The sequence below is a fragment of the Fusarium venenatum genome (genome assembly GCF_020744135.1).
Source record: "Fusarium venenatum strain MPI-CAGE-CH-0201 chromosome Unknown EDB82scaffold_1, whole genome shotgun sequence".
Classification (NCBI taxonomy): domain Eukaryota; kingdom Fungi; phylum Ascomycota; class Sordariomycetes; order Hypocreales; family Nectriaceae; genus Fusarium; species Fusarium venenatum.
In genome coordinates this window covers 7122866-7149444 of record NW_027072129.1, presented here as the reverse complement: position 1 = coordinate 7149444, position 26579 = coordinate 7122866, and the positions used below count along the sequence as shown (strand labels likewise).

Sequence of the window (26579 nt, the reverse complement as noted above, 5' to 3'; positions counted from 1 at the left end):
TATTTCACAGTAGTAGTTAATAGTTCAAGGGAATACCAAGTAATACCAGCAATTATAAGACCAAGTCAAGAAAGGGCCAGTAGCATCTTATAGAAGTCAAAAGCGATATGGCTTTCTCTAAGTGTTAAACATCAGCAAACGTTACTTCATGGGAGCTAAAGCACATCTTAGGCCGTAGTTATCATAGGCCTAAATAGAAAGGCAATTTGTAATTCAAGCCAGCGTATCAAGACTGCCCAAAGCAGTAACTCCCCCGTAATACAAAAAGCAGGTTGAGCACTTAGATATACCACTGATACTCCTCCCTCTCTACCAATTCCTGGTCCGAGACTCCTGAACATCCGCCGCAACTACACTGGAAACCATACCGGTCATACAGTGCCACTGGACTCAGTGCATCGTATGAAATGGTAAGTTCCTGGCCAACTTGGACACTTTCGGCTTGGACTGTCATCTCAAGAATGTCGTCGATGTAGCTGTAATGCCATCTGACGCTGTTAATCGGCTCACAGGCGTGATTAAATCGAGATGCAATCGGGAACAGACCTGCGTCGTCGTAGTTGCCTGACATGGGGTTGGGGGTTGAGAAGCTAGTAGTTGGATTAGCATGTGTGTAACCCGCACTCAATACTCATTACTCAACTCACGCATTCGTCTTCCAGATCAGTAATTCCACCGGATGACCTTCTTTGAAGTTACTGTTGGCGTGGAGACTGTAAGCAACATCACGCAGCGGTTTGGTCAAGCTGGCGAATCCGTCAAAAAGTGTAAGGTTAGTAGCTGTGAAGAGTGGCTTTTCCACGAGGATCTGATCTCCCTCCTTGAGCTCTCGAACTGCAAAAGCTCCCCAGCCTGCAAGTGGCGATCGTTTGACTTGGAAGTACTCGTTCTCAAAGATGATAAAAGTTGTTTCGGTGGGTTTTAGGGGTAGCGAAGCTATTTTCGTGTGACTGGACTGATGGGCATCAGTAGTATCCATGTCGCCAGCTCTAAGGTCGCAAGTATCAATACCATTCTTGCTAAAGGAGATGCGGCAGTTTGTGACTTTGGGAATAAAACTGAGGAAGACAAGTTAGCCTTCTCTATTCCCATGCTAATAAGAAGTAATCTTACTCCTCGGTTGTCTTGTGCTCACAGTCCTCATCGTCGGACGAGAACTCCAGATCGGAAGTAGAGTCAAGGTCAGATCCCGAAGTCCCACCATATTCAACCACAACTGTATCGAGTGAAGCAGAAAGTTGATATTCCAGCAATTCACTTTGTCGGGTATTTGTGACTTCGTTTAAGGCAATCTCAGTTGCAACTTCTAGCTTTTGTTGATTGTTAGAGGACTGTGAGAGTTGGTTAATTGCCGTTGGAGTTGATTAGAATGGAGTTTGCACCTTCGTCTCCTGATTACCATCAGCAATAATGTGATTGCAGTCCTCTTTCGACTGCGCATCTAGTAGGAGATCAAGAGGCGGAATATTGTTGATTGCCACGGTCGCTGAGACCGGAGTAAGAACCGTCTCTTCAGGAGAAGGTCCATCTCTTTCGTCCATCTTGATCAGCTCTGAGACGTTAAGGGACGATAAAGACACTAAGAGATACCCGAAAGCTTCATGAGATGACTGCAAGGGATGATTGTAAGAGATGCTTGGATGGATAGCGGTGCAGAAAGGAAAAGGAATTATTGCCTGGAGGCAGAGTCTTGATCAACCTTTATAGTACTCTTGATGGTGACTGTGATTCACGATCGCGTTAAGCGACTGTCCGATAGTTGAGATTAGATTGACAACAGCGGCCTATATATAATATTGTGCTTCATAATCTGGAATGTCGATTCTGACAAGTGCTACTATCTAACAAATAGTTATAAAGCAATTAACAAAGCACGCCAAACCTAACCCCCCTGACTATCCTTACTGGCGAAACTTTTGGTCTTTCGCTATACTCTACATAATGGTTTTCATCGGCTCGCCTTAACACTAACTGTAAAGGAGAAGAGTGAGGCTTGAGCGATATGATTCATATATAAGGATGCGCAAGCTGAGGTAATAATATGGCTTCCACTCCCGATGTGACCAACCTCTTGAATGATAGTATATAGTTAAAGAAAAAGATGATATTGATTGCCAAACAGCCGGATGGAAGTGAGCATACAATTGTCAATATTATACTCATTGAGATTACAGGACTGCACTAGTTTATAACGTGGGAATGTTCCGAATTACTCTTTATATCTTCGTAATGTTATATCTACATATAACGTTAGGTTCCCATACAATTCTGTATGAGAAAGTAGATTGAATCAAATTTGTCAACTAGCACCTCAATAATTAACCCATTTCAATGGTTCCAATACAGATATCATTATACTCCTCTATCCCTGGCCAAACTGGCACCCATGTTTCTTCAACAAGCCGCCGGATTCGTCCGGTTCATGGTTGGAGTCTCCATAGACATGCATACCCGTGTCTTCCAAGTGTATACATCGTCCAGATGCCCTAATGCAATAATGCACAGACAACAACTAGCTGGCCAAGTCACTACCACTTCTTCTTTGGTCGCAACGGACATGTGGAAGAACAGTCGGGGCAACGCAAGCACTCGAGTTTCTGCCACACTCTTGGACAACTACAGACCCAGAGGTTTTGGCCTGTCTTTGTTTCAAGACAATCAGAAGGTTGATGAAGCCCTGTCCTGATCCCGCATTCGATACAGAATCGACGCAGCTCCGCAGGCTTGTCCTCGGGCCTGGGAAACCGACCCGATACGACTCGGCCTTGTGGGTCGAAATATGCTATTGTGGCTTGAAGAACGTCGAAGTGTTCCGGAGCTTTGACACGGAAGCAATAGTAACATTCGGAGTTTCCTGGTTGGTGTTTATTTCTTTTCTCGCTAGGCCGATGCTGCGGGAAGTCCTTCGCCGCTCTCATAATGAATGAAAACTTGTCCAGCGGACTTGCTACTTGCTGAGGAATTACTGAACGATGAAAGTGTCGATTCACCATAGAAAGGAAGATCAGAGACTGATAGTCCAAATGTGATAAGATGATATCCCTAGCTTCTGTGGGAAGACGCTCTATTATTGAAACGCTGGCGACAGGCGGAGGCCTAAGTTGCCAGATTGGTCGACTCGTGGAGCATTCTCGAGTTTGATACGAGAGACGGTCCATTTCAAGACCAAATGCTGGGCCAATTAGGCCAGCATGATGCCTAGGCATTAAAAGCATGGTGGATGAAATGATTGTTGATGGGAGTGCGGATAATCTCGATGACCTTCTGTGAAGCGATGCGGTTTGTATAAGTGACCAGCCAAGAACAGAGAAGGGGCAAATGAGTGTATGGCATCCTTCCGTTCTTATACCAGTCTAAGCATGCATGCCTCCAAGAGCAAACAAATTACTACAACACCCGCACACGGCCGACATAAGTTGAGGGGCAAGGATGATCTAGTGTACCCTTGACCTAGCGAGTATCATTTCAACTAGTAGCTGTTGGTTCCTTCAAGGCTGGAACAGGCAAGGCAGTCCGTCCGTCCGTCCGTCCGTTGGACACAAGTGATCTTTCTCTTCGCTTCCATGACTATTACCTCCCAACACCGTTGGCCGTCGATCAGTGTTGGAAGGAAGATCAAACTACCCCAGCTAAACTGTTTCCACATGGACTGAGATGTCGGATCCGCCTTTGTGTTTGCTTGTCTCAAATGCGTGAGCTGAAGCAAGCCACTTTCTGCAAGGAAACTAGGCATGCTTCTCTTCGATCGACTGCAGAAAAAAGTGCATGATGCGCGTGGTCCAACATATTGCAAACCATATCCCACCCAACCTCGCTGTTGTCTGGCCGAATGAACCCAGTCGACACCTCTATATGTGATTTTCTAACAAGGCGATTCAGTCGTGTTGCAGAAATCAGTTTAACCCTGATCAAAGAAGAATAGGCGAGGCGACAAGCGAAGCCAAACAACAAACGAGGGCCGGGGCGACGAGATGAGAAAACGATTGGGTTGGGTGGGCAGCCGAATCCTGTCCAAGTCTTTGAATGGCAACTGCCCACATAGCTGCAGCGGAAAGTGTCCCCGTCTGAGCCTCTCTGTCATGTGAATGGAAGGCTCATGTGGGCATTGCAGCACTATCACCACGATACCAAACTGTCGGGTCCAAGCTAGTACCATTGAAGCATTGTTCGCCTGCGGGTGCGTCAAACACACGGTGAGAATCACACTCTTCCCTGCAAGTCGCAATTTTGGGAGTCTCGCCTTGCAATCCTTCGGTCGCTTGCCATGATGACAACCCAAAAACCCGCAGATCATTGCCTTCGCACCGCAAATCCGACTGTCGAATCTGTGCTGCATACTGGGATCAAGCATCGACTTTGCTTGTTTGATAGATCACTTTATGCCAGCCACAACTCACTCTGGCCCGAGCTACCTCTCAACTCATGTTGAAGAGAAGTGAAAACAACGGCCTTGGCATACGACAAGTTGTTCTCTCTCTGCCCAATAATGTGGGTACGAAGCCCATACGAAGGAGGACTTTCAGTGTGCGCCATTCACTATCTCGCACTTTGACTGGGTTGGACCACAAAGCAGGCGTGTTGCTTCGCATTTTTGTGTTGCTTCGCATGAGAGAATTCTTGCAAGATCGTCATCTCTTTTCGCGCCACTCCGTGCCTCAACTATCGCAAATGGTATTTCGAGATAAGATGTAAGCAGGTTAAAGTCAACGTCTTTTCAAGAATCTGGGTACTTTCTCCCAGGATACCAGAGACTGAAAACAACCAAGCATCCCGTCCTTCCCCTTACAAGCGCACCTGTGCCGCTGCGCTCGCCTGTGAGCAAATAGCATGTACGAAAGGGCAAGGCATGTTCGGAAAGCTGTCCTTTTAGGGCCTGCTTGTCGGAATCAAATTCCATACGTTGCCAACAGATTGTTAACAGATTGTCAAGGCGTTGTAGTTCAGTTGCTTTCTTGATCAGCGCCTGGTGCTGAATGGTGTCCCGATTTGAAACGCATAAAGGTCAACTCCGTTGGTCCTCTTTCCGCTGACTGATGTGACAGGTGTATCTGATGGTTAAAGCCGGGCCTCGTGGGCACGTCTGGTGAGTATAAATACAAATGGGCTGATTCAAAACCGTTCATAGTCAAGCAAAAATGGCCATCATATTTTTTTTTAGCCATCGACATCGTAGAAAATGCTTGATGCCGTCCATGCCGATTTGATGAGAATGGGTGAGCATCAGGGTATCGTAGAAATTGGTCGCGAGGAGCATAAAAAACGAAATCAGTAGGTTAGCTTATGCTCCTTAGACTATGGTCTTTAGACTAATTATTTTTGTACCCTAAGACTCAGGAGGCCAACGTTTCTGCTATCCACTGGCTAAGTAAGGAATTGTGGTATCCCTAAACAGCCATATACAGAAGATGCTTATTTGGCTTTAGCTAGTAGAACAGAATTGATGCTGATCGTCAATTGTTTCATCTCCTAGTGCCACTTTGATGAACCAAATCTACTCCATGCGGGGCCAAGGAGATTGGACATGTCAATCGATCTGAGAAAATTAGCAAAATCGTGTGTTTCACTGGTAGTTTGATCTGGGATGGACAATTGTGTATTTGAGGTGAAAAGTAATTGCTAAAGGCCATCACGTTGGGGACTGTATGATAAGTCTCCCATGTTTGCTGGATAGTGATGACTGAAGCAAAGCCTGCCTATGCGAAACGGCTGGACACTGCTCTTTGTGGCAATCAAGCATCATTAGCAATGCCCATGCCATGCCACACACGAAGAAGGTGCGTCTGATTATGCGCTGGCAGGATTTGGCCCAAACGTCTTCAACATAGCCTCAATGCCAACTTGGAATGCCATCCAGTGACTCCGCAATCTCACCCGTAGATCCCGACAAAGACCCTGTTTCAGGAACCACCACGACCAGGGGTTCCGCGCTTAAACGTCATAATACTAATTCCTTTGTGTCCCAGTCATTCTTTGAACCCTTGATTTGACTTCTTCTGCCTTTTGGTGATGCCTTCCGTCCATTCTCTGCATATACCAGACGTTCATTAAATCTGTTTTTGTTTTCATCATGGCGTTGTTTGAAGAGGCCAACTGCGATCGAAACGCGACCGCTCCCATAGCCAGCGACGCGGGCGTCGCAGGTGCTGGTGTATGTTTGAACTTGAGAAACCAGAGAGGTGCAGGAAGCTAACAGAACTCAACAGATTCTATTGTCCTTCATGATTACGGCGCTGCTTGCCGTCATTTTATCGAGTAGCGTCATCTTCGCGGAGATGCGAGGCAAGGAGTCTGTCATCCGACGGAAGCTACTCAACGGCTACAGCGACTCTCAGATTATGCAAGGAATTGGTATCCAGAGTGTTGGGCTCGCCAAGATGAACAGTCTCGTGCCGTATCATTTCTTTCTCATATGGATGCTGTCGCTTCTTTCCATGGCGACCCACAACACAACACTGCTAGCCCTTAAGCAAGATTACCGCCGCGATTGGGTGATTCGATGGATGCGACAGTTCCTCATGTTCGTCAACCTGGCGCTGTCTTGTGTCTCTGGTGTCTTTGTTCTCGAGGGCGTCTCGAAAGGCTTGGATGATAAGACTCTGCCAGTCTCATGTGTTTGGAAAGTTGATGGTCAAGGAGCTGCGTCTATGGCTGGGCTGTCTTATGTTGGGACAATCGTCGTTATTGCCGGAAACTGCATCGTCTTCGGCCTGGCTACCTGGTATCTACACAGCAAGCAGCAGCGATTCTACAAGGCCATACAGATTGCTGGGTTGATCTTGATGACAGCCATCGCCATTGGCGCCGCTATTCGAATTATTCTGCTGTCCCAGGCATTTGGCAACCCATCGATCGAGCTGAAAGATCAGGGCGAGACTGATTGGAGCTTCGGGCAGCTTCTCTCCATGCTTCTTCTCATCCTACCGCTGGTAAACGTCATCGAGATTTACCGAGGAGAAATTCAAATGGCAGGACCTGTCCGAGATGAGCGAGCAAAAGTTTACGACGGTGAACTGCAGGACAACCCACAGGGGTCAAGAACAAATCTTTTCCAAAAAATAGAGGGCAAAGATTAATGTCTAGAGATGAGTTTGTACGGAAATATGAGCTAATGTTGTGATGTTGTTTTTTAACATCCGTACTATGGTTGGGTGGCACTACTGGAAATATGTTTTGTTCTCTCTCTTGATCTTTCCTCTACTTAGAAGCCAAACTGTTATTCCCATGATGTGGACATGGAAAGAACCGCCCACGCTCGATGCGGCTACCTTGGTAGATATACTGTACCTACCTGTATGGCCTGCCTTGGCTACTAACTTATCAAGGTACCTGCCAGTAAAAATGTGAAATGGAATTTATCAAGCCATGGATAGTACCTACCTTAGTAGGAGGTAGGTATCCCCTAATACACACTTATCCATATCCCGTCCCCCTTTCGAAAAACTTGGACCTTTAATCACCAGCACACCATAACTTCATATCGCTTCACTACATCACATTCAATCACCGCATCACTCACATCATCACGAACGGTGCCATATCTTTGCCATTATTTCCAACTCTTCCAAGAATCCATCAACATCATGCCTCGGATACTACGTAGGGATGTTGGCCAATTGTACCACAGCTTGCTCTAGGCATGTATCAAAGTGGTGGTGCTGGTCATCGCCATGTACGCAGTCTCCAGCTTCGAGCAAATGCCAACCAATGACCGTCCGGTCCTGCACGCTGAAGTACCATACCGTACAATACCGCCCGCAATAGCAACCACAGGAAGAAGCTTCACGATGGCTCCGTTGAACATCACATCTAACTTTGCAAGTATTGCTCGCAAGTATGGGGTCGATGAAACCACCATCGGAAACCACGAATTAGTGGTCAAACAGTACATTCAACCCCTTCAAGACTCCCCTCTTAGAGTGCTTGAGCTCGGGGTGGGCTGCCGTCGGGTAATTGTTTCGTTTCTATGCGCATATGTTGTTGGCTAACAAGTAACAATAGACCCCCACAAACAGAAATTTATACAGAGCATGGCAAGAATATTTGCCCCAAACGAGCGAACATTATGCGATTGAGAGCAATTCGATTTGCACAGATTTGGTTGCACGTCCCCAGGGCCATTTTGATCCGGAAGCCTTCGACAACCTGGTCTATATATGGGAGGCGATGACTCCTGCTCGCGTTCTACCACCAGGCAGTTCTTATCATCATGTCGAGGCAGACAAGTTGGAAGAAGAATTCGAAATTATTATCGATAATGGCTTCCATGCATTGGAGTATCAGATCCAGGTTCTTAAAGCTTTTTAGAAGCAGGTTGCGCCAGGTGGTATCTATGTGTTAATGCCAACGACCCCACCGACTTCGAAGTATTTGCACACTCTTCTCACCAATCTGGTTTCGACTCTGCCAGAGCGAAGTATCAGTTGTGAACTGAAAAGTATCGATTGTGGAGAGAGGCTTTGTATCTTGACGAAGGACACAGTGGACGGGTTGTTCGAGTTTAGTTACTCTGATTTGGTTTGGGAATGATCTTGTAGTCGGATTGATCAGCATCAGCTCGCGAACTCTAGTCATGTATGATTTGGCACAGCAACAGCGCATCACAGTCAACGTTTTAAATGAATGATTAACATGTTTGTATTGATTCTAAGCATCGCATTGCATTATCGTTGAATTCATCTATTGAACAACACACTTGGCGGGCAGGCCGCAGGGACCCTCTTTGACTTCCTTGAGCTCTTGTGGTCCCTTGTTATCCGTCTTTGGTGCAACATCTTTCTCAGCCTCAGCAGGCTTGGTGTTCTCGGACACCGGTGGCGCAGCCTTGGCTTGGCTGCTGCCATGCAGTCAACCAGAGAACTTGGCAACGGTCTGGTAGAAGTACTCTCCCTGGACCTGAGCAAGCTCGAGCTCCTTGGCCGAGGGTTGACGGGAACCATCACCACCAGCGAAGGTACCGGCACCCCAGGCGCTACCACCGCGAACCTCGGAGAGGTCAGTCAGGGTACCGAAAGCCTTGGCGTAACCGAAGGGAACGTAGATGATGCCGTGGTGGGTGAGGGTAGAGATGGCGTTCTGAGCAGTGGTCTCCTGACCACCACCCTGGGAGGCGGTGGAGACGAAGATACCGGCCATCTTGCCCCAGAAACCACCGGAAGCCCACTGCTTGCCGGTCTTGTCCCAGAAAGCCTTCCACTGGGCGGGGAAGTTTCCGTAACGGGTGGGGATACCAAGGAGGAAGGCATCGTAGCCCTCAAGGATGGAAGGGTCGTCGAGGGTAGGAACGTCGGTGGACTTAGGAGGAGCATGCATCTTGGCGAGGACGTCCTCGGGGAGGGTCTCGGGGACCTGGAAGAGGTCGGCAGTACCGCCAGCCTTCTCGATACCGGCCTTCTCAGCCTCGGCCAACTGCTTGATGTGGCCGTACATGGAGTACTGGGGATGATGTTAGTGACTGGTCTATAATCATGACTGATGGTGATTTGAGTAGAGAGCACAACAGAGATTCTTTATGAAAAATATCACTGCAGTGTATGGCAAAGTCCAACGTCTCACATGAGTAACAGAGTATATCATGTATAGACAACGATGGCGGGGCTGGGAACAACAAGTTGGAGGGGTAAACATACGTAGACGATAGCGATCTTGGGAGCCATTGTGAATGATTTGGGTATCTTGGGGGTATCAAAGTAAAGAAGCAAAGACAAGTAGTTTGATGAGGATGGAACAGAGGGGGAAAAAGGGGGACGAGGGGAGCTTGTCTTATAGCTAGAGGGGACCTTGTGAGCTTTTGGCCCGGACCTGGGGATGGAAGCTTCTACATGGAGGACCGTCTTCGATATCCACTGTAGGTACGTATACGTGTTAGTTTGAATAGGAAGTGAACCGGTCGGTCATGATATCATTGGTGCAACTCTACCGTATTGCCAGTTCCGGAATCTCCATTGAGAAAAGATACATACATTAGCAGATCGAACTGCAAGAGAGAGCTTGGGTGGCAGGTGGGAAAAAGTGGAGGTGAAGCTTAGGATGTATCATGTCACTGAATCATGATACAGGAATTGTCTTCCTTATGCGCTTAGGTAAATAAGCTCGATTCTTATTTTAGTTACAATACAAAAGCTATAATTCCAATTGATATATCATATATATATATATATTTTTGGCTTTATTTCTTTTAATTAAGTACAAAAGCAATTCGATTCTATTGATACATGAATCTCCTCGTCAAACTTAATCGTTGTCGAATGGAACAAAAAAAGAGAAACCAAGCTCCATGACGCTGCCCCGCTTCCATCGTCCACGGTACAAGTTGCATACAGGCCACCCACCATTTTTTCTGCTGAGTCAAGGCTGATAAGTGCTTACCTAGGAGACGATGCTTAGCTTTTATTACACGAGCCTGACAAAACATTGCGGGGACAGTTTTCCACTCGGTTTACTCCGACTGCGCGCGCGGCTATTGACAATCAACAATCCTCCTTCTCGTTCGGTCCCATTTCACCTTATTAGCTAACGATTTGATAAGCCAATGTCTCAACTTATCCAATATTTGCTGCCTAGACAACGTGAAATAAACTCTCATAATGCTTACAGTAGGTGGATGGTTCCTGCATTCGTCATCCTAACCTGATCGATATATCCGTATCGTCCGCTTTCGTTCTCCTCTCATCTCGCATTATATCGTACCTAGGTAAACTCGTACCTACCGATAGTCAAGATCTCTCACCGACATCAGTACACGTTTACATAAATCATTCACCGTTCCTGTGGATCTTACAAGCAACCAACAACAGCTGTTGCACTAAGCTGCTTACTGTGTATTATCTGAGCTTCGCTTAACCATGATTATCCACCCTCTCGTTATCATGGAACGACTTCTCGTGCAAATCTCATACCCAGGCCAGCTCTGAAGCTGATACGGCTCTGAAACCTATCTCGAGACTTACGACTAACTCGCAATGGCCGGATGAGAATACACTATCAAGATCATCGTCACATGATAACCCCAAACGCATGTCAGAATGCAGCTTTCTATCGCTGCAAAGGCGCACGGTGGCTCCTCATCACATGCCAGCACTGGACATCCACTGACAGAAACAACACAGTGCAATGAACGCAATTCATAAAGTATAAAGAGACATGTACTGCCGCTGAACCTTAAACTCAATCAAGGCTGACGAACCAGACGTCACTGGTAGTAAACAAAATCCAAGCCATACCAAACTCCATGCTCAAAAAGGGATAAAACAAGACGCTGCTAAAATAAAATAAAAAGAAAGGCTTCCATATATATATCATCGCTGTGGTGTCCGTTCGCCGTCTCGCGGGTGTGCGCTCGAGGGTTCAATAACGATTTCCGGCAATTGCGGTATGCTTAAGCTTGGTAGTTGCGGAGCTTCGCTGTTGCCTTCACCGTTGCGAGAACTGTTGCTGTGGTGTCTGCTAGTGGCTGGTGCGTCAGCCATTTGCCAATCCGATCCCAGATCTTGCTCTGTAGTTTGCTGCGTTCCCTGTGGTGCAGACTGCTCAGGACCAGGATAGTTGGGCGGGGGACCGTGAATTGAAGATCGGTCGTCGTTAAGCGGTATGTCCTCGTAATCTGGAGGAGGCATTGCTTCGTCACCAAGATCTGCTTCTACCAGTTCAGGGCTCGAGCCAGCTCTACCATCTGCACTGCCTGATCGGATAGAAGCTCCCCGTGAGCGCGCTGGCGCAAGACTCGAAAAATCGTCGTCGTGGCTAGCGGCAGAACTAAAGCTTCGCCCGCGTTGGTGTCCTGATTGCATGCTCGCAGCATCAGATAGTAAACCAACACGTTCGCTCTCTGTACTATTGGCTCTGATCCTCGTTCCATCGTGACGTGCAACGCCCACGTCTGCGTATGACACACTTGATACGGATCTCTGCCGGTTGTCTTTAAGGTGATCCACAGTCGTTCGCAGTTCACTAATGGTGTTGTCCTCATTCGCAGCCCGGGTTTCGGCTCTGATGGCTTCCAGCTCGCGATAGTCGTTTCGAAGCCGTGCCTCTCTGCGACGTTCTCTTCGCTCCTCTCGCTCCGCAATGGCCTGTCTTCTAGCCAATCTTATCTGGTACATTGTCTCCATCTCTTCATTTCTTGCTTCCTCCTCTGCTTCTGCAGTCGGCAAGTCGATGATAACGTCAACGCCATCTCGCTCGCCCTCTCTTCCCAAGACTTGCTCATTGTGGTTAGCACTCTGTCGGTATGCGGGCAAAGTAAGCACTGAGCGGACCGAAGTGTTTCTATCGATGGTCGCGCCGGCGTTATTGCTGCTGTTGCCGTTGTTGTTGTTGTTATTATTGTTGTTATTGCGGGTGCTGTTGCGATTTTGTCGGTTACTCGTTGACGGGGGATTGGAATCAAGCTGATGTGACTGCCTCGCGCTTTCCCCGCCGTCTTCGCTTGGTGTCTGTGAATAATGTCCTTTCCTTCTATACAGCCACTTAAGAATACCTCCCTTATTTGTCTCTTGTGTGCCCTTGAGCTTCTTCTTCTTCTTGTCTGCACGGGACTTTCTTATGCATATAATCAAGGTCCCTGCCAAGACTATAGCAGCGAGACTACCGAGAATCTATGTATTGGGGAATAGCTGTTAGAGATGTGTTGGGCCAGCGTCGCTCGATCAAACTTACAACGAATACCATATTCTGACCGGCTCCCGGTGATTGCCGGCGTTGTAGTAAGCCCCCAGGCTTCCGGCCACGCGGTATTGGAGCGTTCAAGTGCATTTTGATTCGAGCTGTACTTTCAAGCACTGGTAGAAGCGTCTTGCAACAGCAATTTTAGGTTAAAAGATGAGAGGGGGTTGGAAGAAGCGGAAGGAACGGAGACCACGGGAAAGCACGCCCGAGCTGGAGACGTAGTCTGTAGGTTGATACGAGACGGGAGTACAGACAGGGTTTTGTATACAAGCTTGAGTAACGGGGCAGGATGACGATATTTCTAAATCAATGTTTGATGGAAGAAGCAAAACCACAGGGAAGATAGAAAGAAGAAAAGTCTTGTCTCCAATTCCAGGAAAAGCGCAGCGCAAATGCAGCACAGCACAGCCGCGATATGTCGGGCGCTCCTCCTCCTCGCGCCTCCTCGCGAGGTTGGTCGGATTGGATTGGATTGGACTGGATTGGGACGGGTGTCCCATCGACTTGGCCCAGGGCTGAGTCTGAGTTGGAGCCAACAGGGATCTTTCGGGGTCCTTTTCCTTTCAGGGCTCTTTAATACGCGCCTGTGTGTTTCAAAGACCAAAGAGTGATAAAAAAGAATAATAAACAAGATGGTTAATACATGTAGCAAATCGTTTTGAGATCAAGAGATGACGAAGACCAATTCCTTGTGTGCTGTCAGATCAAGAGTTAGCAAGATTACCTACTAACCTACCCTCTACATCAAAGACTGTGACTGCTGGGCAATCATGACTTGTCAGGCCGTTAGATGGTGACATCAGCTAAGCGACTACGTGAACTTCCTTCCACTGGTTCCCTCCATTAGGGCCAAGCTCTGACCTATGGCATCTCATTAGCCTCTGCTTACTGCCCCATACCTCAGAGACATCTCACGGGTATCTATCAAATCTGAACCAAATGACCTTTTCAAGGGTGATCATTGATAAGATGAGAAGACATTGTGGCTGGTGCAGACCAGGAACCCGTTCTTCTCTTTATCTAACCGTTGTGATAAGTTCCACAACTGACAGCGCAGCTCCATCACCAACAGAATAAGCATCATGTTGCGCAATCCCTCAGATCTGCGGGGGCACGAGGCATACTCTACTGTCAATCATTGAGGTGTCGTTACATAGAACGGAGAATACCTTTTTCTAAAACTTGATCTTGGTCTTGGTTCATCCACCAAGTTACGTTTCATGATGCTCGCCGCGTAAAACTTGCGACTACTGAATTTTATGTATCCACTCGATACTAACGGCCCCTCACTAGACAAAAGATCAACAAAAACAGCTACGTTCCTGAAGCTGACATTTCAAGGTTGTGGCGTGGCTGGTGGCTTGGCTGGGATGATCTCTAACTGACTGTGTCTAACCCCCGGTCAAACTCAGCCTCCCCGCACTTTTTAGCTGGTCTTTCTGGCGCAATCATGATGACACTGGTCCTTGTCCTGGTCCTGGTCCTTATCCTAAGCATTGTGGAATGTCGGGTATCCGAGAAAGAATCTGATGCTTTGTTTGATCCATTGATCAATCGTTGGTAGCATTGTTTCATTTGTTGGTCCAGACATTCTTCGGAAGCTATGGCCACAATGCGATTGCATTCTTCCTCAATGTTTGCTTTAGAGGCTTTGCAGGGGTTGACTTAAGTCTATGTATTCTCTTAATCGATGCACCTTGTCGGCTATTCCGTGACAACCAACCCTTCCCACAACTGCCTTCATCTCTCTTCTTTAGTCTTCTCGACTCTAACCATAATTCTTAATTCACTCCTAAGTAGGTACTTTATTAGGCTCCTGTTCAGAGAGCTTTAGTATAGGTAGGTATGGCGTTCTAATTCCTGAACAGGTGAACCCTACACTTGAAACAAGCCATACAAAACAAAGGATGAAACGGTATCATGAAATTAACTATGATAATTAAGATTAAATGCAATAACCTAAACTCTTGCACGGCCACATGCCATCTATCCAAACTTCTTCTCAAACTTTCTCAACATGCCCGTTACACCACGTTCCAAACGTCCCGCATTCTCCTCGAGTTTACCTCGTGGCTCCGACGTTTTGGGCTGGAAGCCGTGTATTTCTGAGTTTGCCAGTTCTGTTTGCGTAGGGCGATAGAGTTGCTGATGAATGTTGTATTCTGATCCTGCTTGGGCAGATGCCTGCTGCTGTTGCTGAGTGTATGTGTACTGCGCAAAGCCTCCTGGTGGTGGTGGAGGCAGTCCTGGGTTAGTCGCAGGTGGTGTCGGTTGCGCGTGAGGTTGGGCTTGTGCTGGAGGTTGAGTTTGCGGAGGTGGTGGCGGAGATACAAATCCAGGCGAGCCAGGGAAGGTTGCGCCGTATGGACTTCCCAACGCTTGAGCAGGCATTGTGGCAGCTCTTTGGAGTCCAGGGTGCTGGCCGAACTGCGGTGGAGGTAACCCTGGGCTTGTGACGCCTCCAGGAGGGAATTGAGACGGCGGTGGCATACCCGGTGTGAAGGGCTGCTTGTGGTAATCGTATGCAACAGCTACCGCAAGCGGGTTAAGGGGGTCCTCATCCGGAGGGGGTGTCTTTTCTCGATGTTGAATTGTCTCTGGAGCTGCTGGAGCGGCCGGGTTATAAGCCATCGGGATAAAACTGGCCGGGGCTTCGGAGGATGGAGCCGGAGCCGGAGCCGGAGCCGGGGCAGTAGGAGGAGGCGCAAAGTTCGGAGCGGCAGATCCGTATTGAGGATCTGAGATGGCAGCGTTTTCCAGTTGCTGAACCACGGCGCTCATAGGCGCAGGTTGAGGAGGCGGGCCTGGTTCGTCCAAGACCTCAACGTGTGAGGGTGGAACAACTCTCCGGACACCATTAACAAACTGGAGCGCATCTTGCTGCGTCCAAAAGTAGATTTCGAGTGAGTGGAGCTGGTAGTGATATTTGTTTTGATTATGAGGATCATATGTCGGTAGGTGCCATTCGTTTTGGTCAGCAACAGCTTCAGGGCCGGTTAAGGTAACGGCGCAGTGTTGCTTGTAGGAATATCGAACGTGCGCTTGGTCGAGATCTGCAGGTTGTGTTGTCAGAACCCTTCACTTTATATCTTTATTATCAGTTAAAGCCTTACATCCTTCGAGAGCATCCTGATCTTCAGTACCAGGCTGATTGGCAATCTCGATACGACATCGGCGCTCGTTCGCATTCTCGAAGAGATAGACATAAGAGCCCTTGTCAAACCTGTGATGCCTGGGCTTTACGTGCTCTGGACCATAAAAGTAATGAATGTCTGCAAAACTTGATGGAGAATGCAAGTCAGCAATTGTAAGCTCGGCAAGCTTCGGCGTCGCAACTTACAGTGTCGCAACATTCTCCTCTCCTTGTCGCGTTGCCATTTTAATGGCTTGTCTCTAAGAGTCTCAATCGTTCAGAAGCAAACAGTCACAGAGTCAAGACACTCGTCCGAGGAAAAAGAGAAGCACGATAAAAGATTCCACAACTTGCGGGTTTCTTGGGCTTTTGTACCCTCCCTTTCCACCTCCAACCCTCATGCTGGGCGTTATTTGACTCGCCGGCTACAGAGCGACTGATCGACTTTTGTGTTTCCAAGAGACGACATAATGCATGTAAGTTGTCAGTGTCGGCGCTTAACCACCTGTTCTTGGGGAGGGGAAGCACATCGGTTGGCCAATCGAGAGCGGAGGACCCTTGGTGTCGTTGAAGCTGCCCCATTTCCAAAATAGCGCCCCCCGCTAGATACAGACAGCTCCTCAAGCGAGTCAAAGCCGTCAGGTACGTACCTGTCTGAATGCCAGTCACATGGTCTCGTGCCCCTAGAACGCGTCCTGGCTTTTTTGAGGGGCCCCTCGTCACGTCACTCCTGAGCACTCAGACGCGACGACATCGTATGGGTCATGATGCCTTCGATAGTCCCTGTCCATGATATAAAGACACCACTACTGATTCCTTGATATGGTAGCAACTGATCTTCCGGAGGAGAAGCCTCCATTACGAACTGTAAAGGAAGCCACAGTGACTGAGAAAGAGACCAAAGACGTCAGCGAAGTTGTGCCTGAGAAGGTCGAAGACGGTACCCTCAAAACACTCAAGTATTCCCTTCTAGGACCGTCTCTCCTCAAGGCAGGGCAGGATAAGGTCGACCAAACCAAGGTATGCATTCTTCGCGTTTTGGTGCTGGACTATTACTGAGACGAATTATGTAGGTTTCTGAAATCATCTATAATGCATCAAAAGGCTCCAAATTCTACAATCGAGAAGAAGAAAGAGACAAGACTCTAACCCAAAAGATCGAGCAAATCATTGCTCGCAAGACCCAATTGGAGAAAAGAGACCTTACCCGCGACTTGCGTAACGCTGATCGTCTCATCGCCGAACTTGAGCTTACTCGTGACCTGACCCAGCATATAGTACATGTTGATTGCGACGCCTTTTATGCAGCGGTTGAGCAGCTCGATCGCCCTGAGATAAAGGATCTACCGTTTGCTGTCGGTGGTGGTGTCTTGACTACATGCAATTATGTTGCCCGCAAGTTTGGTTGCCGATCAGGTATGGCTGGCTTCGTAGCCAAGAAGCTATGTCCAAACTTGATCCTCCTCAAACCCAACTTTCAAAAGTACACCGCCAAAGCGCATGAAGTTCGGGAAGTTCTTGTCAACTACGATCCGCGCTTCGAGAGTGCTTCAATCGATGAGGCATATCTGAACATCACAGAGTACTGCCAGGAACATCAAATGGGTCCAGCAGAAGTTGTCGAACAGATGAGGAGAGAAGTTCACCAAAAGACAAACATCACTGTCTCTGCCGGTATTGCGGCCAATGCAAAACTTGCAAAGATTTGCTCAAATATGAACAAGCCCAACGGACAATACGTTTTACCCAGCGACCGACCTACCATCTTGGCTTTTATGCGTGACCTTCCAACGCGGAAAGTGAATGGCATAGGTCGAGTGCTTGAAAGAGAACTTTTGGAAATCGGCATCAAGACTTGTGGTGATCTTTACGAGCATCGACAATACTTGAACCCGCTCTTTGGCGAGAAAACTTCCGAGTTTCTGTTCACATGCTATCTGGGACTTGGCCGCACCAAAATCCAACCCGCGGAAGAATACGAGCGCAAGAGTGTTGGTACTGAGAGCACGTTCCGCGACATGTCTGATCCAACACAACTTCGAGAAAAGCTACGCTCCACAGCCGAAGATTTAGAGCAGGATATGAAGCGTGCCGAATGCAAAGGTCGAACCCTATGCCTCAAGGTGAAACTCCATACTTTTGAAGTTTTCACCCGCCAGGCCGTCCTTCCTAGGGCCATATGGCTCGCTGGTGACCTATATAACTATGCCCTCCCTATTCTCACTAAGCTGGAACAAGATATGCCCGGTATGCGGCTGCGATTGATGGGCCTGCGCTGCACGCATCTCGTCAAAACAAAGAAGCTCGACACTATGGCTTTCTTTGGCTTCAAGCCTCGACGTACAGATTCCGAAGAGCGGAAAGCGGAAAGAACCCTGAAAAGGAAAGCAAGCGACGATGGTGAATGGGAACAATGGTCAGAAGCCGATTTTCAACTTGATGACGTAGATGGTCTTCTTGGAGGTTCTTCCAATAACCAGGACACTCCTGAACAGTCGCCAGGTCGCAGACATGGCAAGGAGATTGCCACTAATCCCACCAAAGCGGATATTGTCGAAGAGCAATGGTGGGATTGCCCTATATGCAGTAGGCCGCAAACCGCCAATGAACGCCATTTCAATGAACACATCGACCATTGCTTGTCGAGGCAGACGATTCGCGAGGCTATCCAGGCGGATGGCCCATCAATAAGGCGCGACCCGACGCCAGAAAGCAAAAGGCCACGGACGATAGATAAGAAGAGGGGAAAGTCAAAGGCGCCGGATCCGAAACAGAAACAGCTATTCTTTGGATAGGAAATTAATTCGATGATTGAACTATGCAAAGACGGTTTTACTAAATCATTGTGTAGAGATCCTTACATTCTTGGCTTCTAACTCGACTATCTAGCTCAAATCTATCGTAATTCAAATCCTTCAACGCCTAGATCATATACATTCTATGTTTGAACTTAAACCGCCCTGTTTTCTCGACTGGCCATCCTGAACATTGTGTTTGTTCTTCTAATTTTCGAGTCTTCTTCCTCTTCACGAGCCAGCTTCTCTCCTGGTAGCCGGACAGCCTTGTCCAACGCAACAGGTAGACCGCGGTGCCGACCTCGAAGAATGACTAAACAAAGTACGAATTTACTGCCCGTGTGCATGCCTCCTGCCAGGCTGTAGCTTTGACCTGGGGCTCCAACAGACAATCCAACACATCCATAAGCAGAAATAACCTCAAACAGCACGTTGAAGATACTGTAAGCAAGAGGCTGTTCGATAAAGTTGTCGGTTTCGATAATCATAATGATAAGGACAGGGAGAATAAGCCACCACAGATCGTGCGCAAGCTGTCCACGCATCTGCTGAGCAATGAATGAAATACGAGAATTGTCGTCCGGTCCTTTAGGCGGAGGCCGCACACCAACACCATGGAAGGTCATGGATTTCTTTACTGTTTTCTGGGCTGCAGCTGTGACTCTTCGTCGCAGCGCCGGTTTTTCTGGCACTTCTGAGATTGGGGGAAGATGGCCAGTTCCGTTCTCTGCTTCCAAGACTTGCGGGTCATCCTCGTAGATGCCGAGGGATCGCTCTTCATAAACATTGGAGTGACGCATCGTGATCGAAACGGGATACACGGAGACGTACATCATGATCATGTACAACAGTTGGACAGCAGGGTAAAGACTTCCAATGGAGACAACAGCGAAGCCAGCAGCGCGAACAGCTTGACACGGTTGTTAGCACAATATCCGGTTATGCAGGGACTTTTCACTTACCGATTGCTTGGAACCATCCAGCAATGATGCGGTCAGATACAGGCATGCTCTCCACGACCTTATTGCCAATGTTCAAAACTTCGAAAGCCACCCAGTCAATTGTGTTGATGACAAAAATAACAAGGAACAGCCACCAGGTTGCACCCGATGGGAAAAGGGTCGTGTAAACTCGACGGGGGTACTTAAGAATGAATTCGATGGTTTCCTTCCATGGCCCAAGTGTCTTGGGCTGAGTCGTCAATTGTAGCACTCGGAGACTGCACCAGAGGGAAAATCTCAGAAGTAGAGGATAGGCTGTATTACCAGCCAAGATCAGGATACCCACAACAATCAAGACGAAATAGCCATCTTGGAAAGCAGACATGCCTGCGTCATTGAGTGACATGCCTGCATTGTTAAACGCCGAAGCAGAAAGGAAGATACCGCTCCACCAAGGATTCTGGCCATTCACCGTCGCCGCGGACGGCCGGTTGTTGTTTATCCAAGCACCCAAGGCAATGCCGCATATGGCCTGCCATGCAAAGCCGTAAAGAGGGACAGTGACGGACATAACCTTGAGCGCACGGTACTCACAGCCACCCAAGGCTTCACGCTCATCGGACGAAAGGTCGTAGAACTGACCTCTCTTGCTTGTGTTGTGGCTGCCAAGAATCTTCTTCCAGTGTAAGAGAAAGTCTTCTGATTCGTCGCTATCGGCTACAGATGCTGCTGAAGGATGTCGGCCGAGTTCATTATCGTCATTCCGTCGGTAAATAGAGATACTGTCTCTACCGCCACTTCGAGGTGATAAGTTATCAGCAAACTGTATATGATCACCGGAACTAGAAGTTGGAGGAGGTATGCGCGATGATGCTGCCACGTGTGTTCTGTTGCTATCATTGTCATCGGAGTCGGAGGATATAGAGTCCTCGGGAGCTGTCACTGCTCGGCGTATAGGCTTAGTCGTGGTAAACAGATCGTTTGTGTTTGTGTCGGTTTTCTCGGTCACGCTTTTCTGTTTGGTGCCCAGGCCTGGTAGAATACTAGAGGTTCCTGTAGATGCAGGTGATGTTTTGTACTTGTCGAATGAGAGAAATTTCCCAAGTGGTTTGGAGCGCCTCAATGCAGCGCGTCGCTTCCTCGCCTCTCGTTCTATCCTGACAATATCCTCAAAACGTTTCTCAAAAGCATGTTTTCGTGCCATAACAGTCCAAAACGAGACCCAAAGTGCACTTCCGAGAATAAACAGAATATATAGCAGAACCTGCTGCCATGTTGTGAGTTCGGAAAGATTGACTGTGTTTAGGCCTGTGTCACAAAAGGAGGACACGACGAGGAACAGACAATCGATATAGGGAATACTTTGACTTGGATGACTCGATCCCCAGAAAATGACAGAGAATATGAGTGAGCCGAAAATAAAATAGGCGTAGTGAATGGTGATGAAGTTGATGGGCGGAACTACCATCCAAACCTTTGTAGCTACCGCATCAAGGCGCGGATGCTCCTCACGGAGGTCCTGCCAACGATTCTTAATGAATTCAAACATTAAGATGGATAGATATTGGGTGGTAGAGGTGAGACGCCAAGATACGTAACCCGGCTGGTTGGGTCAGCTCCCAAGAAACAGGCGCAGAGCCTCAGAAAAGCTTATAAGTTTAATTCGACGATGTTATTGAAAGAAATATGACATTGCGTTTGCCAGGCGAGATTGTTTGTGTATCATGAACACGCAATGGTAGGTGAGTATGAAGGAAGGGAAACAGATTTAATGGCTGGGTAAGAAAGTCGGGCGCCGAACAGACAGGAAGAAAAGGGTGCAACAAAAAGGAAAAAAGAAGCCTTCTCAGTGGGGAGATGATGAGAAGTGACAACTGTCGGCGCATCAATTGGATTGAAGGGGGACAAGATGGGAGGCAGCTTGAAGATGGGACAAATGGCCCGCCCCTGGAATACGGTGCAAGGGGTCAGTCACTGCCACTGCGACGAGCCCAGAATAACGGGAGGAAGTTGAATCCTGTCATGGAGCGGGCGCTAAGAAGTTACCGCGTCCCAATCCCAATTGAAACGGTAAGCATAATTTCGAATTGATCCTAGCAGCAGATACATAGCGCAACGTTTTACAAGGTTGAGCATCATGCAGTGAAAGGGGATATCAAGTACGAGAAAACCTGTGAGCACACGAATTGAACTGCCTACAAAAATCAACAATCAATCATGCCCATAAATAATAGCTGCGAATAAGCTGTCAACAGCTAGAGCAACTCTAACGGGCTATCCGTAGTTTCCGTCCCTCTCTCTAGAAAAGCTTCTTTTAAAGTAGCTCCCGAGCATGGGCCTACCGGGTCTTGTTCCGCCAGCGGGACATACGGGTATTATTGGTTCCACCGTAAAACATTCATTATTATATGTTGAGATGATACGTGTTTCACATCTCTTTACTCGATTTCCAGTAATCATGCTATCCCTTTTCTCCCTAGGCAGGTAGTGAAGCCTTTGTTCAAAGGCTCGCGTCATCTTTGTAGTAAATATCAGGTCACGTAATCACAATCTTTAATTTGACCTCTCCTGTAAGAGAGTCATTTGTTTAAGTAGAAAACAGTGGCCCAACATGCAAGCCCCTCGAAAGGCAGAAAGAACGCCACAAGTTCATCTTCCGATAAGCGTGGCATTGAGTGGCTTTTGCGTAGTCAAAACGTGTCAAATCTTGAATTGCTGGAACATAAATGCCGTTGGTCTCCAAGGCGTGCGCTGTAAACAGGCGAAAGAAGGTACATTCAATCTAAGTGGCCACACTCACCGATGACTTCGTATAATGGATGCATCCTCGGGCCTTGAATTACGGCTGTTGAAAAGACACGTATCTCTCATCAACACCAAACTCAGTATTCAACATAGTAAAAATTTGTTTGGGTGTATGAAGCGGCAAATCACAGTTGCGACAAGAAATACACACATGTCCCTGAATACAGCTTGACATTTACTTCTACATCAAGAATCACCTCAGAACAATCAGAAAATACAAATGTACTTGTATATACTCAATCAAATGTAACAAATTTTGACTTCTCGTGTTATACGCCGTCGATCAACTTGAGATATTCATTTCAACTCACATACCCTGCACCTCCATCCAGAATATTCGTGATAGCACCAGAACGATCACCACCAGCCGTAAATATTTGTTGCTTCCTGATTGACACAGTCCTCGTGGCAAAATCCGAGAACTCGACCTGATCGACTACATTTGTATATCATCAAGGCCCAACAGTATTATTCTGGCCAACCATAATTAACATGGAGTTTGCAGTAAAATATTGTAACTCCATCTGATACAGACACTCTCGATGGCGAGGGTTAACGATGCACTTCAAATTTGCTACAGGACCCATGCTCATCGTTTTTTTTCTATCAGCATCCTAGCATGTATTAATGACGCAGTCGGCGGATGCTGCAGACCTTGACCACTGAAGATGAGATGGACCTCTCGTCACCCCACTGTCGATTGGGGAAAAGTACCATTCAAGAGCGATCTCATGACCTCTGTAATGGAGATTCTGTAGTAAAAAGATCAGATGGTTCCATAATCCACCAGAAAAAACTCCTCTCATGGCTTCGCATCGTACATCGAGACTATTTCTTCATCAGCGGAGGGTCCTACAGGTTCAAGACACAACGTCCCATGTAAACATGACTCGAACAGCATGCATACATGTCCGCCCACTGACCCAGATCATCACATGGATGCGGGGTGAAAAAGGATTTTGACAGAAACCACCATCATGACTGGTACACTTGAGACACTAGAAGCGATTTCTTTCTGCAGAAAAGGATAAGGAAGAATAATAGTATCGATCATGACGTCAAGACCGACTAAACAAACCCTTCAATCACACTCCAGGTAGATGGCAAACCCTCACTACATCTTCAGTCATGCATCTACAGCCAACAAGTCACTCAAGGACAACGTGGGGCCCTACTCGATCGAATTGCACACGATATGACATCAACGTCGACGGAATTTGTTATCCAGCCTTCTAGGTTTATGTATAATGGATGATATGATATGTCATGGCGTTTTGCGGTATGCACAAAGTAAATCGTTATACATCATGTCTTTACAGCTCCTCGTGTTCGGGAGCGTCATCGGTATCAGCGATAATGGTCTTGGCAGCCTTAGCAGCATCGATGATGGCCTCAGCAACCTTGCCGGCAACTTTCTCAGAAGCTGTCGCGGCAGCCTCGGTAGCCTCGCTGATGGCCTCGGCAGCAGACTCGGCGCCTTCGACGACCTTGGTCTCGATCTTCTCGGGTTTGGGGACACCGTCAATTCCGACGAGCTCTGTCTCGAAAACTGTAGTTTCATGGTGTCAGGCGGTGAAAGTAAGGCGAAAAAGGAGAGCTGGAAATAACGTACCTAGGGTTGAGCCGGCGGGGATAGGGCCAATGGCTCGCTGGCCGTAGCCGAACTCAGGGGGAATGGTCAGGACTCTAATTCAAGAGTCAGCAATGTGATATCCTAGTTGTCGCTATGTATCCTTGACGTACCGCTTCTCACCAATACACATGTCAAGAAGACCCTCGTCCCATCTGTTTCTATTGTCAGCATCGGGCCTGAATGTATCGCAACGAGGATGCTACATACCCCTTGATAACCTGGCCAGAACCGACCTTGAAGGAAAGGGGAGTACCGCGATCGTAGCCTTGTGTCCCAATTAGCATATGACTTGCTCTGCTCCAAGCAAGTTTACAGATGCAGGGCGCCGTAATGACTTACTAGCATCGAACTGCTTGCCCGAGTCCTTGAGGGTACCACGGTAGTGCATGTGAACCTTGTCTCCCCTCTGTGTCTTGCGCTCGCAAACAACGGGAAGAGTCACATCGATCTTGAGCTCCTCAGCAACAACGCCAACGGCGGCTGAGGCGAGAGCGGAAAGGAACAGAGCAGCCTTCATGATGGTGGTCGGGGCGGAGACAGGGACGTGGAGTATGCTGTAGGTGTCGTAGAATTGGAAGTCACAACGGCTGGGAAGACGTTGAGAAGCTTGGAATTCGAGGGTGTGACGTCGATAAGTGAGGCAGTGTGATGCGAGATTGTCGATGTATGGTGGATGGGCTGGGCTGTCCCTAGAAATTAGAGCTCTGGGGTTGGTTTCTCAGATGGCGACGTGGCCGTTTAGCGGGGAGCGGTAGTGGTAGGTACAGCCAGACAAAACAGCGCGTCATAACTTCCCTTCCTGGTGCATTATGCTATTGGCCAATGGGATGCGGCCCGTTCAATGACTCTTTCCGTTTGGATCTGATACTGGGTTGTCACATCTTGCATCTTCATTTGGAAACTGGGGGCTACCAAATATGGATGAACAGAACTGATGTCAACAGGGTCTATCCATGAAGACGGAATTATTACTTACCAGTCTTGACCCCGGCCACGCGATCACGTTGTCCCTTCAACCCTTACACTGCGGATATCTACGTACTTCAGTATTTAGTTAGCATGAGGTATGGATGGAGTACTCTGAACCTGTGGATAACATCTGCTCATTACTAAATAAATATGCTATCGCTATCTGCCAGGGCGAAATCTCACCATGTGACTAATGACGAGATTACACAACGCTTCACTATTAGTGAAATCAACTACAGCTACAGCTACGCAAGGCGTAACAAGTGAAACAATACATACTTATCGGTCCCTGATTTATACTTGTGTACGTACATATAAACAAGGCTATTGGAAGCAGGGTACCACATCACCACAACGTCACTGGACGGTCATGTTTCGCATCGCAGAATCATGAACTAAAGTGACAGACAATTGACCATTGCCGGGTTCACCCGCCTATCCATCCACCCGTATTTAGGACACTGCAGCTATGAGTCGTCTGCTGCGGCGGTTGGGGCGCCGATATACTCACGCGTGACAGCTCCCAAGCATGAGATGGTGTAGAGCTTCAGTAATTGACATGTTTACAGCCGAATAGGCGCATCAGTTCCTGCAGCTGGAGATGCAGAGATGCAACCCAGATGGGGACATCCTAGCCTAGGTAGCCTGCAGGTGTCAGATCCACCGAGCCGAAGAGCCCTGGGCCAAGCGTTGTAAACGCTAATGCGCTTCACGATCGCTATCGCTTCCTGCTTGTCATGATGGTCTTTCTTTAGAAGAAGCGACATGATGATCACCTTTGAACCCCTTTTCGTCATGGCGGGGCGCATCGAAAGCTTCGTTTGTTTGGATCGGCTGTGATGCATGCCCTGAAAGATTCATATCGTGATTATCGACAGACATCAGAATCTGTCGTGCAAGGGTCATAATGCCAATCACGACAAACATAGCCGAAAAGGGGTCGTAGAAGAAAAATATGTCTGAGACAGAAATAGGAATGTGGGATAGACAAAGCGAGGCCTCAATCTTGCTTACCTCTTACCCAGCCAGCCAAGACCAGTTTTTGGATATTTTTATCTGGTTACTCATTCGGCTCCACGGTCCCAGAGCAATGGTACGTGTTACTGGCGTTGGTGCCTGTTGTGCCTGGGCTCTAGCCTCTATCAGGACGGCTGCTGCGAGTGTTTCATGCATTCACTCAAAGACGGTTGCATCGTGAAAGATATCCCTGGCCTAGCGATCAATTCGGTCTCAGACTCTCAGTCAACTCATGCTGTGCGACTGTCTTTCGATAACGCAGCACAGAGCGAGCGCAACAGGCCATTCGTGGCCCCCATTTGCAGGCAACAATGACATTTCTGTTTCGTCTATTTTCTATCAGTCTCCTTTGCTTTGTGGACTGCGCACCTGTATGCCATGGCGTCCCTATCAAACCTGGTCTTGGTTCCCTCGCCCACACCGTGGGGCTTGGCTTTTGCCTTGCCCATCCCTGCATTGATAGAAGCTCATTCGCCCTGTATTGCTACGGCTCCGCCCTACCCGGGGCAGCGTCACCATGGCACGGGAGCTTCACTTGATGGCCTTTTCGCCACCGAAGCCCAGCCCAGCGCGGTGCTGTCATTTCGTGACCTCGTGCCCAGCCTAACTTGATTCTCTGCAAT

The 26579-nt window shown here is 48.0% G+C and overlaps 10 protein-coding genes across 10 annotated transcripts; 3 read left to right on the top strand and 7 right to left on the bottom strand.

Annotated features, from left to right (window-relative positions):
• Positions 1–280: 280 nt before the first annotated feature.
• EDB82DRAFT_551586 (uncharacterized protein) lies at positions 281–1541 on the bottom strand (the record flags this gene model as incomplete). The annotated part of the gene is made up of 4 exons (XM_065609576.1): positions 281–590; positions 648–1058; positions 1114–1331; positions 1383–1541. 4 exons carry the CDS (start codon positions 1539–1541, stop codon positions 281–283), a joined length of 1098 nt encoding a protein of 365 aa, XP_065465729.1.
• Positions 1542–2509: 968 nt separating this feature from the next.
• On the bottom strand, positions 2510–3342 carry EDB82DRAFT_70691 (uncharacterized protein). The gene has a single exon (XM_025729719.2). It carries the CDS (start codon positions 3213–3215, stop codon positions 2529–2531), a length of 687 nt encoding a protein of 228 aa, XP_025588916.2. The 5' UTR covers positions 3216–3342; the 3' UTR covers positions 2510–2528.
• A 2505-nt stretch (positions 3343–5847) lies between these two features.
• Positions 5848–7419, top strand: EDB82DRAFT_70709 (uncharacterized protein). The gene is made up of 2 exons (XM_025729720.2): positions 5848–6148; positions 6204–7419. The coding sequence occupies exons 1-2, from the start codon at positions 6068–6070 to the stop codon at positions 7071–7073; spliced, it is 951 nt and encodes a 316-aa protein (XP_025588917.2). The 5' UTR covers positions 5848–6067; the 3' UTR covers positions 7074–7419.
• A 7-nt stretch (positions 7420–7426) lies between these two features.
• Positions 7427–8638, top strand: EDB82DRAFT_489051 (uncharacterized protein). Its single transcript, XM_065608344.1, has 2 exons — positions 7427–7946; positions 7999–8638. Exons 1-2 carry the CDS (start codon positions 7668–7670, stop codon positions 8302–8304), a joined length of 585 nt encoding a protein of 194 aa, XP_065465728.1. The 5' UTR covers positions 7427–7667; the 3' UTR covers positions 8305–8638.
• Positions 8617–10009, bottom strand: EDB82DRAFT_489037 (flavoprotein-like protein). The gene is made up of 2 exons (XM_065608343.1): positions 9627–10009; positions 8617–9432 (listed from the first exon to the last, which is right to left on the bottom strand). Exons 1-2 carry the CDS (start codon positions 9651–9653, stop codon positions 8845–8847), a joined length of 615 nt encoding a protein of 204 aa, XP_065465727.1. The 5' UTR covers positions 9654–10009; the 3' UTR covers positions 8617–8844.
• A 1057-nt stretch (positions 10010–11066) lies between these two features.
• Positions 11067–12902, bottom strand: EDB82DRAFT_70654 (uncharacterized protein). Its single transcript, XM_025729724.2, has 2 exons — positions 12655–12902; positions 11067–12593 (listed from the first exon to the last, which is right to left on the bottom strand). The coding sequence occupies exons 1-2, from the start codon at positions 12748–12750 to the stop codon at positions 11295–11297; spliced, it is 1395 nt and encodes a 464-aa protein (XP_025588920.1). The 5' UTR covers positions 12751–12902; the 3' UTR covers positions 11067–11294.
• Positions 12903–14443: 1541 nt separating this feature from the next.
• EDB82DRAFT_70616 (uncharacterized protein) lies at positions 14444–16153 on the bottom strand. Its single transcript, XM_025729725.2, has 3 exons — positions 16004–16153; positions 15777–15943; positions 14444–15716 (listed from the first exon to the last, which is right to left on the bottom strand). Exons 1-3 carry the CDS (start codon positions 16039–16041, stop codon positions 14650–14652), a joined length of 1272 nt encoding a protein of 423 aa, XP_025588921.1. The 5' UTR covers positions 16042–16153; the 3' UTR covers positions 14444–14649.
• A 376-nt stretch (positions 16154–16529) lies between these two features.
• EDB82DRAFT_533376 (uncharacterized protein) lies at positions 16530–18622 on the top strand. Its single transcript, XM_025729726.2, has 2 exons — positions 16530–16816; positions 16870–18622. Exons 1-2 carry the CDS (start codon positions 16619–16621, stop codon positions 18589–18591), a joined length of 1920 nt encoding a protein of 639 aa, XP_025588922.1. The 5' UTR covers positions 16530–16618; the 3' UTR covers positions 18592–18622.
• Positions 18623–21490, bottom strand: EDB82DRAFT_572036 (cation transport protein-domain-containing protein). The gene is made up of 2 exons (XM_025729727.2): positions 19554–21490; positions 18623–19501 (listed from the first exon to the last, which is right to left on the bottom strand). Exons 1-2 carry the CDS (start codon positions 21079–21081, stop codon positions 18747–18749), a joined length of 2283 nt encoding a protein of 760 aa, XP_025588923.1. The 5' UTR covers positions 21082–21490; the 3' UTR covers positions 18623–18746.
• A 2160-nt stretch (positions 21491–23650) lies between these two features.
• EDB82DRAFT_521119 (FK506-binding protein 2) lies at positions 23651–24487 on the bottom strand (the record flags this gene model as incomplete). Its single annotated transcript, XM_025729728.1, has 5 exons — positions 23651–23886; positions 23950–24023; positions 24081–24122; positions 24178–24235; positions 24310–24487. The coding sequence occupies 5 exons, from the start codon at positions 24485–24487 to the stop codon at positions 23651–23653; spliced, it is 588 nt and encodes a 195-aa protein (XP_025588924.1).
• Positions 24488–26579: the final 2092 nt, after the last annotated feature.